General features: G+C 36.1%; 2 protein-coding genes across 3 annotated transcripts; one reads left to right on the top strand and one right to left on the bottom strand.

Moving 5' to 3' along the window:
• Nucleotides 1-160: 160 nt before the first annotated feature.
• On the bottom strand, nucleotides 161-5,428 carry dmac2l (distal membrane arm assembly component 2 like). Of its 2 annotated transcripts, none has more exons than XM_051125941.1 (5): nucleotides 5,305-5,428; nucleotides 4,967-5,072; nucleotides 2,754-2,962; nucleotides 1,234-1,405; nucleotides 161-538 (listed from the first exon to the last, which is right to left on the bottom strand). In XM_051125941.1, the coding sequence occupies exons 2-5, from the start codon at nucleotides 5,068-5,070 to the stop codon at nucleotides 424-426; spliced, it is 600 nt and encodes a 199-aa protein (XP_050981898.1). In that variant the 5' UTR covers nucleotides 5,071-5,072; nucleotides 5,305-5,428; the 3' UTR covers nucleotides 161-423. The 2 variants fall into 2 exon arrangements, with proteins under 2 accessions (XP_050981898.1, XP_050981899.1); XM_051125942.1 differs by having other exon boundaries at nucleotides 5,227-5,374.
• Nucleotides 5,429-5,457: 29 nt separating this feature from the next.
• On the top strand, nucleotides 5,458-14,747 carry l2hgdh (L-2-hydroxyglutarate dehydrogenase). Its single transcript, XM_051125939.1, has 10 exons — nucleotides 5,458-5,686; nucleotides 7,460-7,575; nucleotides 7,677-7,828; nucleotides 8,082-8,213; nucleotides 11,192-11,354; nucleotides 11,442-11,476; nucleotides 11,553-11,720; nucleotides 11,802-11,959; nucleotides 13,677-13,808; nucleotides 14,236-14,747. Exons 1-10 carry the CDS (start codon nucleotides 5,589-5,591, stop codon nucleotides 14,429-14,431), a joined length of 1,350 nt encoding a protein of 449 aa, XP_050981896.1. The 5' UTR covers nucleotides 5,458-5,588; the 3' UTR covers nucleotides 14,432-14,747.
• The last annotated feature ends 553 nt before the right edge of the window (nucleotides 14,748-15,300 follow it).

Here is a 15,300-nt window from a genome sequence, read left to right as displayed (position 1 = left end):
GTGATTCGCAAATGTGTTTTTGTGTTAAAATGAATAGATGGAAAATTAGTTTTTGTTTGTTTTCAGACTAAATCATTAAAGATCTTTCTGCAACATATTTTGTTTCTGTAGCTTCTTCATAAGAAATCAAATAAGATGTGTGTGAAAAAACAACAACAAAACTAGTTGAAAATTTATTGATGATGGCAATATAACATTGTTGAACTGCCCCGGGTGGTCTGACAAAACTCCATTTTGTTTGATCAAAGCTAATTCGATGTTGTTGACAGAGCAGCTCTCTGCATCCGTCCCTGGGATGCTCAGTTGCTTGGATACTGTTGCCACAGCAGTCATGGACATCAGCCAGAGGGGTTGTCTGGCCCGGTCATAAGGCTGTGAGAGTTGTGGTTTTCCAAATGTGCTCTGGTGAAGCGCTGTGATTGGCTAAACGAGATCCAGTTCTATGGTGAGTCTGGGAAGTGCGGTCTGGAGTCTGTCCACAGTCTGATCTTTATCTTTTACACCAGGCAGATCACTGAGAAGCAGCCACTCTAGGTTCCTAATATACACACACACAATCAGAGGTAACACTTATGATTTTAGTAGTGGAAGACACTGATTAGTAACAAACCAGTATCAGCCAGGGCTGCACTTAGTAGTAGATCATTAAAATTTTCAGCAGCAGTGGGCTCTATGATCAACTTAAAAGAATAGTTCACCCAAAAATTAAAATTTGCTGATACTTTACTCACCATCAGGCCATCCATGATGAGTTTTTATCTTCATCAGAACAGATTTGGAGAAATTTTTAGCATTATATCACTTGCTCACAAATGGATCTCTGGAATGAATGGGTGCTGTCAGAATGAGAGTCCAAACAGCTGATAAAAACTTTTTACTTTTTGGTTTACAAGACTTACTTAAGGATAAATTAATTGTTGGTTGTGTGGATTATTGTGGTGTTTTTATCAGTTGTTTGGACTCTCATTCTGACAGCACCCATTCACTGCAGAGGATCCACTGGTGAACAAGTAATGCTAAATTCATCCAAATCTGTTCTGATGAAGAAACATCTACATCTTTGATGGCCTGAGGATGAGTAAATTCTGGGAATCACAGACCTGGCTGATTAATTCTCCAATATTTGGTCATTTGAGATGAACAACATCATCCAATTACTATGCCCATATGGCATACACACAAAGTTATAGGCAATACTAAGCTAATCTGAAATAAAAGATGCTGTTGTCATACCTGAGATGATGAAGAGCGATAATTCCTTTATCTGTCACGTTGCCACAGGAAACTATCGTCATGTTCTTCAAACTGTCCTGCAGCGTCTTTATTTGACTCAAACGCTCCAAGCAGGTGTCTTCTATATAAATACATTTATTGAACCTGATTTCCTCTACATGCTCGAGTCCCTCTAAACACAAAAACAAAGGTGTGTAAGTACCAACAATTCTGGTGCATTTGGTAAATAATCAATATATTTTTTGACCTTTTCTATATATTCATATTAATTACTAGATATTCTATTAATATCAGAACTCCAATAGCTTCACCGTTTGTATCACTCTGCTTGCTGTGTTTCTCACAACGAGCGTCATGGCGGACACCCAAATCCACTATAATTTTTTAAATAATACTGTTTTTGTGTCACGGATGTAGTTTTAAGAGTTTTTAGGAGAGAATGTAGTTGTTTTGACTTTGAATATGCAGTTTGTTAATAAAGACAACGTCTATGTGAAAATTTGCTTCAACGTTTTCAGAGATGTGAGCTCCAGGGCATCAAACTTTACATACAGAATCATACATACTTTACTTGCAGAATCTGCAAAATGTAAATTATTTTACCAAAACAAGAGGGATCATACAAAATGCAAGTTATTTTTTTATTTAGTACTGACCTAAGATATTTCACATGGAAGTTGTTTACATATAGTCCACAACAGAAAATAACAGTTGAATTTATTAAAATGACCCTGTTCAAAAGTTTACATACACTTGATTCTTAATACCGTGTTGTTACCTGAATGATCCACAGCTGTGTTTTTTTTTTTGTTTAGTGATAGTTGCTCATGGGTCCCTTGTTTGTCCTGAACAGTTAAACTGCCTGCTGTTCTTCAGAAAAACCCTTTAGGTCCCACAAATTCTATCTTTTTTTATTCTTTTCAAAATAAGAACGAAACTCACAGGTTTGGAACAACATGAGGGTAAGAATTAATGACAAAATTTTCATTTTGGGTGAACTATCCCTTTAAGGACAGTAAGTGTAGAAATGTATAATGTAGTGTACCGCATAGTAAAACTAGATGTGTGAAGACAGTGTGTGTGAGTGAAAAAAGAGAGAGGACTGCATTGTATCTGTCTGTGTAAAACACCCCTTAGCTTTACGTCACTTTTTCCCCACAGCTGAACCTCTCATCCTCACCTGTGACACACAGACAGTGTCTCATCCTCACCTGTGACACACACACGGTGTCACGGTGTCTCAGTGTCTCAGCGCATCTCACACACACGGTAACATCCTCACAAACTTTCCCTCTCTGGGGTCTAATTTAATAAATAATGCAAGACTGTTTTGCTGAAGCAAATGGAGTAAGAGATCTTAAGATTAAAGCAGGTGTTCGACCTTCTCCATTCACTGATGATTTCATTAAATTTGCATCGGTAATGTCACAATGCTAAAGGTTAAAAGATAATTCTGTTACACAAGCATAAGCGGGTCAGGGCAATGAGAAGGGTGTTTATGTGTTTAATCGATCACTCACCAAGATGATCAAAACCACGATACATGATACAGGACTCTGTGGCATCAATAGCTTCTATCCGGTACCGGCCGAACGGCCCAGTTGGGAGTCCGTTGTAGTCGTGCTGCCAGCGGTCGAAACCACGGAACCGAACCTTTGCACCACATCGCAGGAGCCACTCGGCAGCAGCTCTATCAGGGCCCACTGCTTTAATACGCTCATAATCAACTCTGTATTGATCAAAGAGCACAACAATTATAGATCACTGCATCTGGAAAGCTGACGTGACATTTCAAGCAGTGATTGCAATGTCCTGTGGTGTGACATGCCAATTTATAACATTTCATCCACCTTTTTCTTCCTGTAAGAGCAGGCACGGCCATTTGTAAACTTTATGGGTCTGGCTTCCAGTCTCATCTGTGTCCAGCTATTTTAGCTGTACAAAACAGCTAGTTTTGCTGCTTGATATTGCAAATTGGTGTGTCTTACCATATTATTTTAATGTATTATTTTAATTATAGACACATTGGTTTGTAGTGCAAACAGTTTTACTGTTTACTGCATGTTTTTATTAGGGGTTCAAGGATGTAGTGCTGAAATCCTATTGTAATTGTTAGAATGGTCACGGATCTGCGATCTCCACTTAAAACTGATCGTGCAGACTAAACCGTAAGTCGTAGAGACTTGAAACTTGGAGGGATGGTAGTACTCACACCAGCAACAACGTGACCAAAGCTCGCCCCAATCGGCCTGATGGGGGCGCTACAGCAAACAAGAGTGCAAAATCGCTTATAACTCCTAAACTGTCAGTTGCAAGCTCAAGTGCCTTATGTCGTTGGCATGCCTCAGATTCAATCATGAGTTAAATTTCCGGGTATTTTGGATTTTTTGAAAAACCTACTTTTGCAAACTAGTCCTAGATTTTTTGCCTGATCGGAACCAAACCAGTGCGGAAAGATTATCTGGAAAGTGAATATCAATAATTATCAAATAAAAGTTTCGACTCTGAAGGATGCATTGAAACTTTTGACTCGCTGTCACAAAGGGGCGCCAAAACAAGCACCTGTTTGACAAGGTTAACGGAGGCTAATCGGAACGAAACTCTATGGGCCTGTTTGACTCACAGCCCCAAAGGTTTGAGGGAAATTTTAAAGAAATTGGCAAATGGGGGCAATATCACCTTTTGCAAGGGCGTAAACGTCACACGGTTTTTCGCACATATGCAAAATATTCCTAGCATACAACAGAACTCTTCATTCCAGACAACTTTGCCTCTAGAACCACTGCTGTCAATCAAATCGTTTGTTAAATGACTAAGAAGATGTAAAAAAACTACTTTTGTGAACTAGTCTTAGGTTTTTTTCGCTCAATCTAGAAAAAAAAAACACTGCAGTACAACTCTCTGGACTCTCTAGGACAATAATTATCAAAAAATGTTGAAATTTACCCTTTGGGAAGCTATAATGGGCTCGTTTAGAAAAGGGCCTGCCCCAATTTACCCAAAATCCTATAAAGCCTAAAGAAAAACTAAAAACTTCACAAAAGCTGCTGAGTATATGCAACAGGTGATTCTAAACAAGCATGTAAAGTTCTAAGGGGATCGGACCACAGCTGGCACTATACCAGTCATAACCATTAAAAACATCATATTTCTATGGTAAATTACCTTGAAAATTTGCCAAAATTGCTTTTTTAAATTACTTATTTAGGTGGTTACAAGCTTACTAAATAATGTCATTTTTTTATACGTGCTTAAATGCCTCAAAGCGCTTGAACCCTGATAATCGCTGCTTGCAGCTATATTTCTACTCGTTATTTTTGGCTAACAAGCCAGAAGTCTCACCCATAGGCTTACCTCTGTGTTAAGGAATAGGTTTTACTGTCGTTTTTGATGCTGCTTAATACAAGTATTTATGTTTTTCAACTATAAAATAAAATTTCTCTGACCCCAAACGAAGTTCAGACTCTAAATAAGAGCTGTTGTTGTGAATTAGTAGGCTTAGATTAGTCTCAGTAGGGATTCTTCACTCTAAGGAATAGTCATTCTAGAGACTAATCACTCAACATTAGTCCCTTTATAGATATTTATGGCTCTCACACTCAACATTTTGTTTGTTCTAATTGGCCTCAGGTGCTTTACTGCCTGCTGTGGGTTGAGAAAGGAAATAAATCACGACATTACATACATATTAAGCTAGTTACATAACTGTTTTGAAAAAATATCCAGAAATTACTTGTTGAAAACAGCATTGAGCCACCCCCAGAACTCACGACTGCCCCCTGACGGCTGCTTATGTGCGGATAAAATCCTCCGCGCTGACCAGGTGAACAATCTCATGTCTACGGATGAGACAAAGAGAGAAAGAGTTGAAATATCAAAGTATGAACACGCAGTGTTCATTAACACTTTCTAATAGCAGATCGAGCAGAATGATCTGTGTATGCTAACGGTCGTGTCATTGAATATGGAGGACAACGTATTAATATGCCAAACCTCTTAATGTCGTAAAGCTCCGAGAGAATCGGTTCAAACTTATACAGAACCGGACAGTGTAAATCCTACAAAACTAACCATGCGGTTCGAGTCTGTCCTCTTCTGTATATGGAGGAGAATCTGTTATTTACATCCCGCGTCCTCCATGCGCGCTCGTTGATCTTTCACCCGTTACGTCAGCACGTCTTCCACTCCCATTGGCCAGTGAGTGTACGTCAAGGGCGGGGCTACGAAGGACAGCTTTAGCGCTCTATCAGACAGATTACTTTAACCGAGAATAAACCGTAGCAGGTCAGCGATGAGCACTATGATTACACGGTTATAATAAGTTTTTGGGGAAAAGTGAAAACGTAATTTGTGGAATGATGATACGAACTTTCGGTACCGGATCTGTGTGCGCCCTTTTATTGTCACAGGGATCAAAGTATGCAACGTGCAGAGCTGCACACCTCCACAACGGGTGAGAATAACAACAGCACTACAGGCAGTACAAAGTACTTACAGTGACAGAAAGTGTTGTGAGTGTTGTCACACTAAGTACCTCAAATGTAGTATCATCTAGTATTAGTTTTGTTACTGTAAAATGATACTCTAGTCAGAGTGCATTCAATGACATTACAGTTATGGATGCATCGATATTAAAGTGAAAGTTTACCAAAAAGTAAAAATTCTGTCACTGTTTATTTATTCAGTCACATGTGGTTCCATATCTGTATTACTTACTTTCTTGTGTGGAACATAAAAAAAGATATTTTGAAGAATGTTGTTCAACTACAGCTTTGGTTACCATTGCCGTCCATTTTATGGAGAAAAAAAGGCAGAGACATTTCTCAAAATGTTCTGGCTGTTCCACAGAAGAAGGAAAGTCAAAAAGATTGGAGCTTTTTTCTTTAAAGTTATGGTCAATAACATAAATGGCTGATAGTATTCTGTTTTGTCCAAATAAATTGAAAATAAAACAGTACAAAATAGGGGTGCACGATTATGACAAAAATCATAATTGTCAATTATTAATTAGGATTATCACAATTTACATTGAATGATGTTTTGAATAGCTTTATACCATTGTTTGAAGCATGCCACGTTTTTATATGTAGTTTCTTTTTTAAATATAAAAAAGTAAAAAATTAAAAATTAAAACAATGAGAAAATAGATAACCTGTTAGAAAAATACACACACTCCCTCTTTCTCACACACAAACACACACCCACACATCTTAAAAAAGCTGAATAATGTAAGTGGAATTTTTTTTTTTGTTGTGTAATTGTGAACGATTACATAATTGTGGTATCTGTAGTTGCAATCACGATTAGAAACTCGATTAATTGTGAAACCCTACTACAAAATATGTGACCCTGGACCACAAAACCAGTCATAAGGGTAAGATTTATACATCATCTGAAAGCTGACTAAATAAGCTTTCCATTGATATATGGTATTGCTATGATATAATGATGTTTGGCTGAGATACAACTATTTGAATATCTGGAATCTGAGGGTGCAAAAAAATATTGAGAAAATCACCTTTAAAGTTGTCCAAATAAAGTTTTTAACATTGCATATTACTAATCAAAAATTAAGTTTTGATATATTTACAGTATAAATTTTACAAAAAATCTTCATGGAACATGATCTTTATGTAATATCCTAATGATTTTTGGCATAAAACAAAAATCAATAATGTTGACCCAAACTATGTATTTTGGCTTTTGCTACAAATATACCCATGATACTTATGACTGGTTTTGTGGTCCAGGGTCACATATAATCAGCGATTTTAAATGTTACAAGTGAATTTAGGCATCAGATCATTATAATGAATAGTACACATATTTATCATGCGGTTTTCTAAAGATTACGTTCAACAGTGATCGTGCAAAGTTAAATATCCAAATATCGGGTGATTACCAATATATGACCCTGGACTATAAAACTAGTCATAAGGGTCAATATTTGGCCGAGATACAACTATTTGAAAATCAGAAATCTGAGGGTGCAAATTTAAATATTGAGGAAAATCGCCTTTAAAATTGTCCAAATGAAGTTTTGATATATTTATTGTAGGAATTTTACGAAATATCTTCATAGAACATGATCTTCACTTAATATCCTAATGATTTTTGGCATAAAAGAAAAATCCACTGACCCATACAATGTATTGTTGGCTATTGCAACAAAAATACCCCTGCTACTTAAGACATAAGTCACATATTATACCATTATATTGTGTAGCTCATTTGATGTGGCTATTGTTGGTGGAGGGATTGTTGGACTGGCCTCTGCCAGAGAGTTGATCCTCAGGCACCCAAACCTCACCTTTACCCTGCTGGAGAAAGAAAATGAGCTTGGTAAGTCTGATTATGTGTGTGTGTGTGTGTGTGTGTTCTAGATACTTCTTCATATCTGCCTTGATTTCATATTAATTTATTTTGTGTATCTCATCCCACAGCTCTCCATCAGACAGGCCATAACAGTGGTGTGATCCACTCTGGGATTTACTACACACCAGGCTCTCTGAAGGCTAAGCTTTGTGTTCGTGGAGCCATGCTAACATATCAGTACTGTCAGAAGAAAGGTGTGCCTTATAAGAAATGCGGCAAGGTGAGAATGAGCACAGTCCTCCATAATACCACAGGTACCAAAGAGATTTGTCCTTGTAGCAGGGATGTCAAACAGTTTGTGGAGGGCCACAGCCCTGCAGAGTTTAGATTCAACCCTAATTAAATGCCCCTGATCCAGCTAATCACATCCTTCAGGCTTATTTGAAAATTACATGGTATGTGTGTTGGAGCAGGGTTTGAGCTCAACTCTGCAGTACTGTACTCTATAGTGTCTTGTGTGTTTGTGACTTCAGCTTATCGTAGCTGTGGAGAGAGAAGAGATTCCCCGTCTGAAAGCTCTATATGAGCGCGGTCAGGTGAACAATGTACCAGATCTCCGTCTGATTGACGCCAAGGCCATCCGAGAGAAAGAGCCATACTGCAGGGTGAGTGATATCTGTTTATGCGTTAATGAAAGATAGGCTTCATATTTTCCACTCATTTACCATACATTGGTTTGATCAATAACCAGTAGATTGCAAAAGTGCTGTCATCAGGCCTTTACCTGATTTAGGTGACCTTAGACCTGCTGTTTCGAAGACAATTTGTATTTTACATAACGTGTTTTCACCTCAGTGGTTATTTTGGTTTGTGTTAAGCTGGCCCTCACATACACTACTGTTCAAAAGTTAGGGGTCGGAAAGATTTTTGAATGTTTTTGAAAATAGACAATGCATTAAAAATACTGGAAAATTGTTAGTAATGTGAAATATTTTTACAATTTAAAATAAGAGTTTTCTATTTTAATATATTTTAAAATGTAATTTATTCCTGTGATACAAAGCTGAATTTTCAGCATCATTACTCCAGTCTTTAGTGTCACATGATCCTTCAGAAATCATTCTAATATGATGATTTGATCAAGAAACATTTCTTATTATCATTAATATTGACACTGTTGATTAATATTTTTGTGAAAACTGATTTTTCAATAAATGTGACCAGAAAACCAGTCTTAAGTAGCATGGGTATATTTGTTACAATAGCCAACAATACACTGTATGGGTCAAAATTATCGATTTTTCTTTTATGCCAGAAATCATTAGGATATTCCATGTTCCATGAAGATATTTTGTACATTTCCTATTGTAAATATATCAAAACTTAATTTTTGATTAGTAATATGCATTGCTAAGAACTTTAACTTCAATATTTTGATTATTTTTTTGTACCCTTAGATTCCATTTTTTAAAATAGTTGGATCTTTACCAAATATTGTCCTATCCTAATAAACCATACATTAGTGGAAAGCTTATTTATTCAACTTTTCATGCTGTATAAATCTCAGTTTTAAAAAAATTGACCCTTATGAATGGTTTTGTGGTCCAGACTTACAAACACAGTTAGCATTTATTTGAAATATAAACTTTCTGCCACATTAAAAATGTCACGTCTGATCAATTTAATGCCTCCTTGTTAAATGTGCCCTTGCTTAAATGTATTTTTAATTTTTAATACTTTATTTATTGGCATTTATAACAATACAAAAAATGCAACATTATAATACACATCCCACACTTTAAAAGTATTTTTAATCCCATTTAGACAGAAAGAGACCATCCAAATGTCAAAAATTGTAATTTATCACTGTTTGTTTTGATTATAAATAATATTTATTTTGTTAAATCTACAGTGCTGCCTAAAAGTTTGTGGACCCTTTAGAATGTTTTATTTTTCTGCATAAATATGACCAAAAAGTTAATCAGGTTTTCATACATGAAAAGTCCTGAAAGTTGACAAAGAGTACCCAATCAAACAAATGAGATGAAAATATATAGTTTGTCATTTATTTATTGAGAAAAATGGTCCAGTGTTAAATATTTATAGAGTTGCAAAAGTATGTGAATCTCTACGATTAGCAGGTGAAATTAAGAGTCCATTTGTTCAGATGTGTCATCAATCAATAGGATGACTATCAGGTGCCAGTGTATGCCCTGTTTAATTAAAGAACAGGAATCTATCAAAGTCTGATCATGTTTGTAGGAAGTGAATCATGGCATGAACAAAGTAGATCTCTGAGAACCTCAGAAAAAGAGTTGCCCTTGCTTATCAGGCTATAAAAGGTTACAAAACCACCTCTAAAGAGTTTGGACTCCACAAATCCACAGTCAGACAGATTGTTTACAAATGGAGGAAATTCAAGACCACTATTACCCTCCCTAGGAGTGGTTGACCAACAAAGATCACTCCAAAGCAAGACTTGTAATAGTCTGCAAGGTTAGAAAGGACCTCAGGGTAACTTTTAAGCACAGAAAGGTCTTTCTCACATTGTAATATTAACGTTCATGAGTGAACAACCTTGGTGTGCATGGCAGAGTTGCAAGGAGAAAGCCACAACTCTCAAAAAAAAAAAAAAAAACTAACAAAAAAACCCACAGCTATCAGTCTGCAGTTTGCTAAAGATTATGTGGACAATTCAGAGGGTTATTGGAGAAATGTTTTGTGGACGGATGAGACCAAAATAAAACTTTTAGGGCTTAAATAAGAAGTGTTATGTTTGGGAAAAGAAAAACGCTTTCAGCATAATAACCTTATTCCATCTGTGAAACATGGTGGTGGTAGTATCATGGTTTGGGCCTGCTTTGCTGCATCTTGGCCAGAATGGAAAGTGATAGTTAGTCAAGCAGCAAGACAATAACCACAAGCACACCAGTCATTATACCTAAAAATGGTTAAAGAAGAACAAGGTTAATGATTTGGAATGCCTGAGTCAAAGTCCGGACCTTAATCCAGTTGAAATGTTGTGGAAGGACCTGAACCAAGCAGATCATAGGAGGAAACCCACCAATATCACAGGGTTCAAGTGTTTCTGTACTGAAGAATGAGCTAAAATTTCTACAAGTGGTTACAAAATAAGTTACCTGTGGTTATTGCTTCAAAAATGGGTCAAGCCAGATACTGAAAGCAAAGATTCACACACTTTAGCAACTCGCAAATATCTAACACTGGATCATGTTTCTCAGTAAATAAATGACAAAGTATATTTTTGTCTCATTTGTTTGATTGGGTTCTCTTTGTCAACTTTCAGGACTTGTGTGAAAATCTGATGATGTTTAGTGTTATATTTATGCAAAAATGTAGAAAATTTTAAAGGGTTCACAAAACTTTCAAGCAGCACTGTGTAATACTACAACATTATAGTGTAACATTCAGTAATCAGAATCTATGTTCAAAATGAATAAAAGCAAATAGTTTCACAGATTATATAAAATAAAGCAGAATATCAGTTGTTTACTAGTTTACTTGCCCCTCAAGCCCTGGAAGTTGTGTATTGACAGCCAATCATGCTAATTTCATTCCATCAAACAGTTAGAGAATTGACTGTACATTAAATAATGTATGATTTTTTTTTGTTTATACATAGGGCATCATGGCATTGGACTCTCCCAACACAGGGATTGTTGACTGGCGGATAGTAGCTCTGACCTACGGTAAGGACTTCCAGGAAGCAGGTGGCACTGTGATTACTGACTTTGAAGCATCTGACATTAAGGTGGCAGCAGAAAGCCCAGCTGGGAGTGCTGAAGGTGAGTCATGTGATTTGCTCTGACTCAGATTTCTTTCTTTTCTTTAATATCACTGTATTCATCCCATTATGTCTAAACTATGTTTAGGGCTGAAATATCCCATCATCATCAAAAGCTCACAGGTGAGAAACCGATGTGTATGAATCATGTTTTTACGATCTCTTGGCTTGGTGTCTTATTATAGCTGTTTGTGTGCAGGGGAAGGAGGTGAGGTGTCGGTTTGTGTTGACGTGTGGAGGCCTTTACTCTGATCGGTTGTCTGAGATATCTGGCTGTGGTTCAGAGCCCCGTATCGTTCCCTTCAGAGGAGATTACCTGGTGCTCAAGCCAGAGAAAAACTACCTGGTCAAGGGAAACATCTACCCTGTGAGTAGAAACACAACACACAAACACATTATACACAGATATGTGAGAACGTTTGTTTAAGGACTCTGTTTGTGTGCTGAGGTGCCAAACCCACGGTTCCCATTTCTTGGATTCCATTTCACTCCTCGTATGGATGGCAGCATCTGGCTTGGACCAAATGCTGTTTTGGCTTTTAAACGAGAGGGGTATAGTCTCTTTGACTTCGACACGCAAGACTTCGTTAATGCGATCTCCTACAGGTACATTGCAATACACTGCGGTTATAAGTTCAAAAGTTTGGGGTCGGTAAGATGCTTTTTAGAAAATTAAAAGTTTCATTCAGCAAGGGTGGATTAAAATGACCAGAAGTGACAGTAAAAACAAATAAATGCTGTTTAAGAATGCTTTCAATTCATTAAAGAATCTTGGAAACAAATATTAAGCTGCAACTGTTTAAAAAAAGTTTGAGCGCCAGATCAGCATATTAGAAAGATTTCTGAAAGATCATGTGATGTTGAAGACTGGAGCAATGATACTGAAAATTCAGCTTTGCCATCACAGGAATATGTTTTATTTTAAAATATATTAAAATAGAAAACAGTTATTTTAAATGGCAATATATTTCACAACATTACTATTGTTACTGCATTTAAAAAAATGCAGCCTTGTCATCCAAGATGTTCATGTTTTTCTTTCTTCAGTCGTAAAGAAATTGTTTTTTGAGGAAAACGTTGCAGGATTTTTCTCCGTATAATGGACTGATATGGTGCCCCGATTTTGAACTTTCAAAATGCAGTTTAAACGCGGCTTCAAACGATCTCAAATGCGGTTGTAAATGATCCCAGCAGAGGAAGAAGGGTCTTATCTAGCGAAACGATCAGTTATTTTCATTAAAAAATACATGCATTCAGTCTTGTCTTACTCTGCCTGAACTCTGTGTATTCTGGTTCAAGACAGTTAGTGTATGTCGAAAAACTCCCATCGTATTTTCTCCCTCAACTTCATTTCAAAACTTCAAAAATCATTTCAAGATCATCCTACATCGCTACAAAAGTACCGACCTAGTCTTTGCAAGGTGAACAAGCAAAGAAGATCGAACAACCTTAATAAAAAAGGTAAAACAGCGATATAGGGCGTTTTTGAAGTTGAGGGAGAACATGAGATGGGAGTTTTTTGACATACCCTAACTGTCATGAAGTGGAAAAAAACAGAGTTCAGGGAGAGTAGGACAAGATGAGTGTTTGACATTAAAGAGTATTTAAATTGTATTTTTTTAATGAAAATAACTGATCGTTTCACTAGATAAGACCGCATTTGGGATCGTTTGAAGCCGCATTTAAACTGCATTTTGGAAGTTCAATCTCAAAGCACCACTGAAAAAAACATTTCTCAAAAAACATAATTTCTTAATGACTGAAGAAAGAAAGGCATGAATATCTTGGAGGACAAGGGGATGAGTACATTATCTGTAATTTCACCTAGTTTTCTTACAATATGGGTAACAGTGAGATATTTACAATAGAAGTAAATGGGGCCAATCATTAAATGCTAATATGCTCATTGCACTCGATACTACAGTCACCTGAATTAATAATTTATCTTTATGGGATTTTAGTGTAAAAAATTACTTACTAACCTATATAAAGTTATATTTTACATCTTTATTTAACATGACAAAATAATGGCTAAATGACCATAAAAATGACAATGTTACAGCTAAAATAATTTATTTTAACAGACAAATTAATGTATTTTTATAAACTGTTTTAAAGTAAATTGGCCTTTGTAAGTGCTTTGTCATTAACTAAATTTTTCTTCTTTTTTTAATACAACAAAGGATGAGTTTGACCATTATGCCAAAATTGCTGTCTGTTACTGAACCCAGAATATTTTTGCTCATTCAAGACAGTTTCTTGAATTAAAAGCAAGGCCTTTTGCTCATATTCATAATGTGTGTGTGTGTGTGTGTTAATGTAGGGGTCTGCAGAGGCTGGTAATGAAGAATATTGTGTATGGAATGGGGGAAATATATAGAGGTGTGTTTACCAGTGCTCAGGTAAAGAACCTGCAGAAGTTTATACCTGAACTGAGCACTAGTGACGTCCTCAGGTACAGACACACAAACACTCTACTAAGAAAGATTATAGGAGTCATGCATAATCTCATTTGTGACCCTGGACCACAAAACCAGTCATAAGGGTCAATTTTTTGAATTTGAATAAATAATAGAATGCTGAATAAATAAGCTTTCCATTGACGTATGGTTTAAGATAGGACAATATTTGGCGGAGATACAACTTTTTGAAAATCTGAGGGTGCAAAAAAATCTAAATATTGAGGAAATCGCCTTTAAATCGCCAAATGAAGTTCTTAGCTAATGATTTTTGGCACAAAAGAAAAAACGATAACTTTGACCCATACAATGTATTTTTGGCTATTGCTACAAATATACCCGTGCAACTTACGACTGGTTTTGTGGTCCAGGGTCACATTTATTGTCACAATTGTAAATATTTCTGTGTGTTGTTTTGTGCAGGGGGCCATCAGGTGTGCGTGCACTGGCTTTGGATGCTGAAGGAAACCTGGTGGATGATTTTGTGTTTGACGGTGGGAAGGGAGAGCTGGGCAGCCGGATTCTCCACATACGCAATGCACCGTCACCTGCTGCGAGCTCCTCCATGGCGATCGCTGAGATGATTGCAGATGAGCTAGAGAAAAGATTTCAACTGTAGACATACCTCAGATGACATTGCCATAACCTTGATTACACTCTTACACTTAAATTCAGAGTATAAAAGAATAATTATAGAATGAATTTTACTTTTATAGTAGTGTGGAACAGTAATAATGTGATATTTCTGGTGCTCTTTTGAAAGTAATGCAGATTTTAGAAAATGTTGGGTAACGGTTATTATGTCTTTGTAAATCTGATTATTCATGAGGAAAAAGAACTGCCTTAAAGTAATTTACAAAGGTAGTTGCCTCTTAAAAGAATGCGTTCACTCTATATTTGAATTTGTAAAAATAAAGCATGAAAACTCTTTTTAACCAATGAATATACATGATTATTACAGTTGTTTGTGATTTACAGGGCAGGGATTTTTTATAAAGACTTTTAATTTTTAAAGAAGTCTCTTCTGCTCACTAAGCCTGCATTTATTTGATCCAGCAAAAACAGTAAAATTTTGAAAAGTTTTAACTATTTAAAATAACTGCTTTCTATTTTAATATATTTTTATATCTAATTTATTCCTGTGATCAAAGCTACATTTTTAACATCATTACTCCAGTCTTCAGTGTCACATGATTCTTCAGAAATCATTATAATATGCTGATTTGCTGTCCAAGAAACATTTAGTAATATTTTTATCAGTATTCAAAACAGTTGAGTACATTTTTTTTTTCAGGATTCCTTGAATAGAACGATCCAAAGATCTGTATTTATCTGAAAGAAATGATCTAAATTAATACTTTTATTTAGCAAGGATGCTTTAAATTTATCAAAAGTGATAAAGACATTAATAATATTACAAAAGATTTCTATTTTAAATAAATTATGTTCTTCTGAACTTTCTGTTCATCAAAGAAACCTGAAAAAAAA

The sequence above is a fragment of the Labeo rohita genome, chromosome 13 (genome assembly GCF_022985175.1).
Source record: "Labeo rohita strain BAU-BD-2019 chromosome 13, IGBB_LRoh.1.0, whole genome shotgun sequence".
Classification (NCBI taxonomy): Eukaryota; Metazoa; Chordata; class Actinopteri; order Cypriniformes; family Cyprinidae; genus Labeo; species Labeo rohita.
Note: the sequence above shows the minus strand (reverse complement) of the source record. Positions and strands in the feature narration are given on the sequence as shown.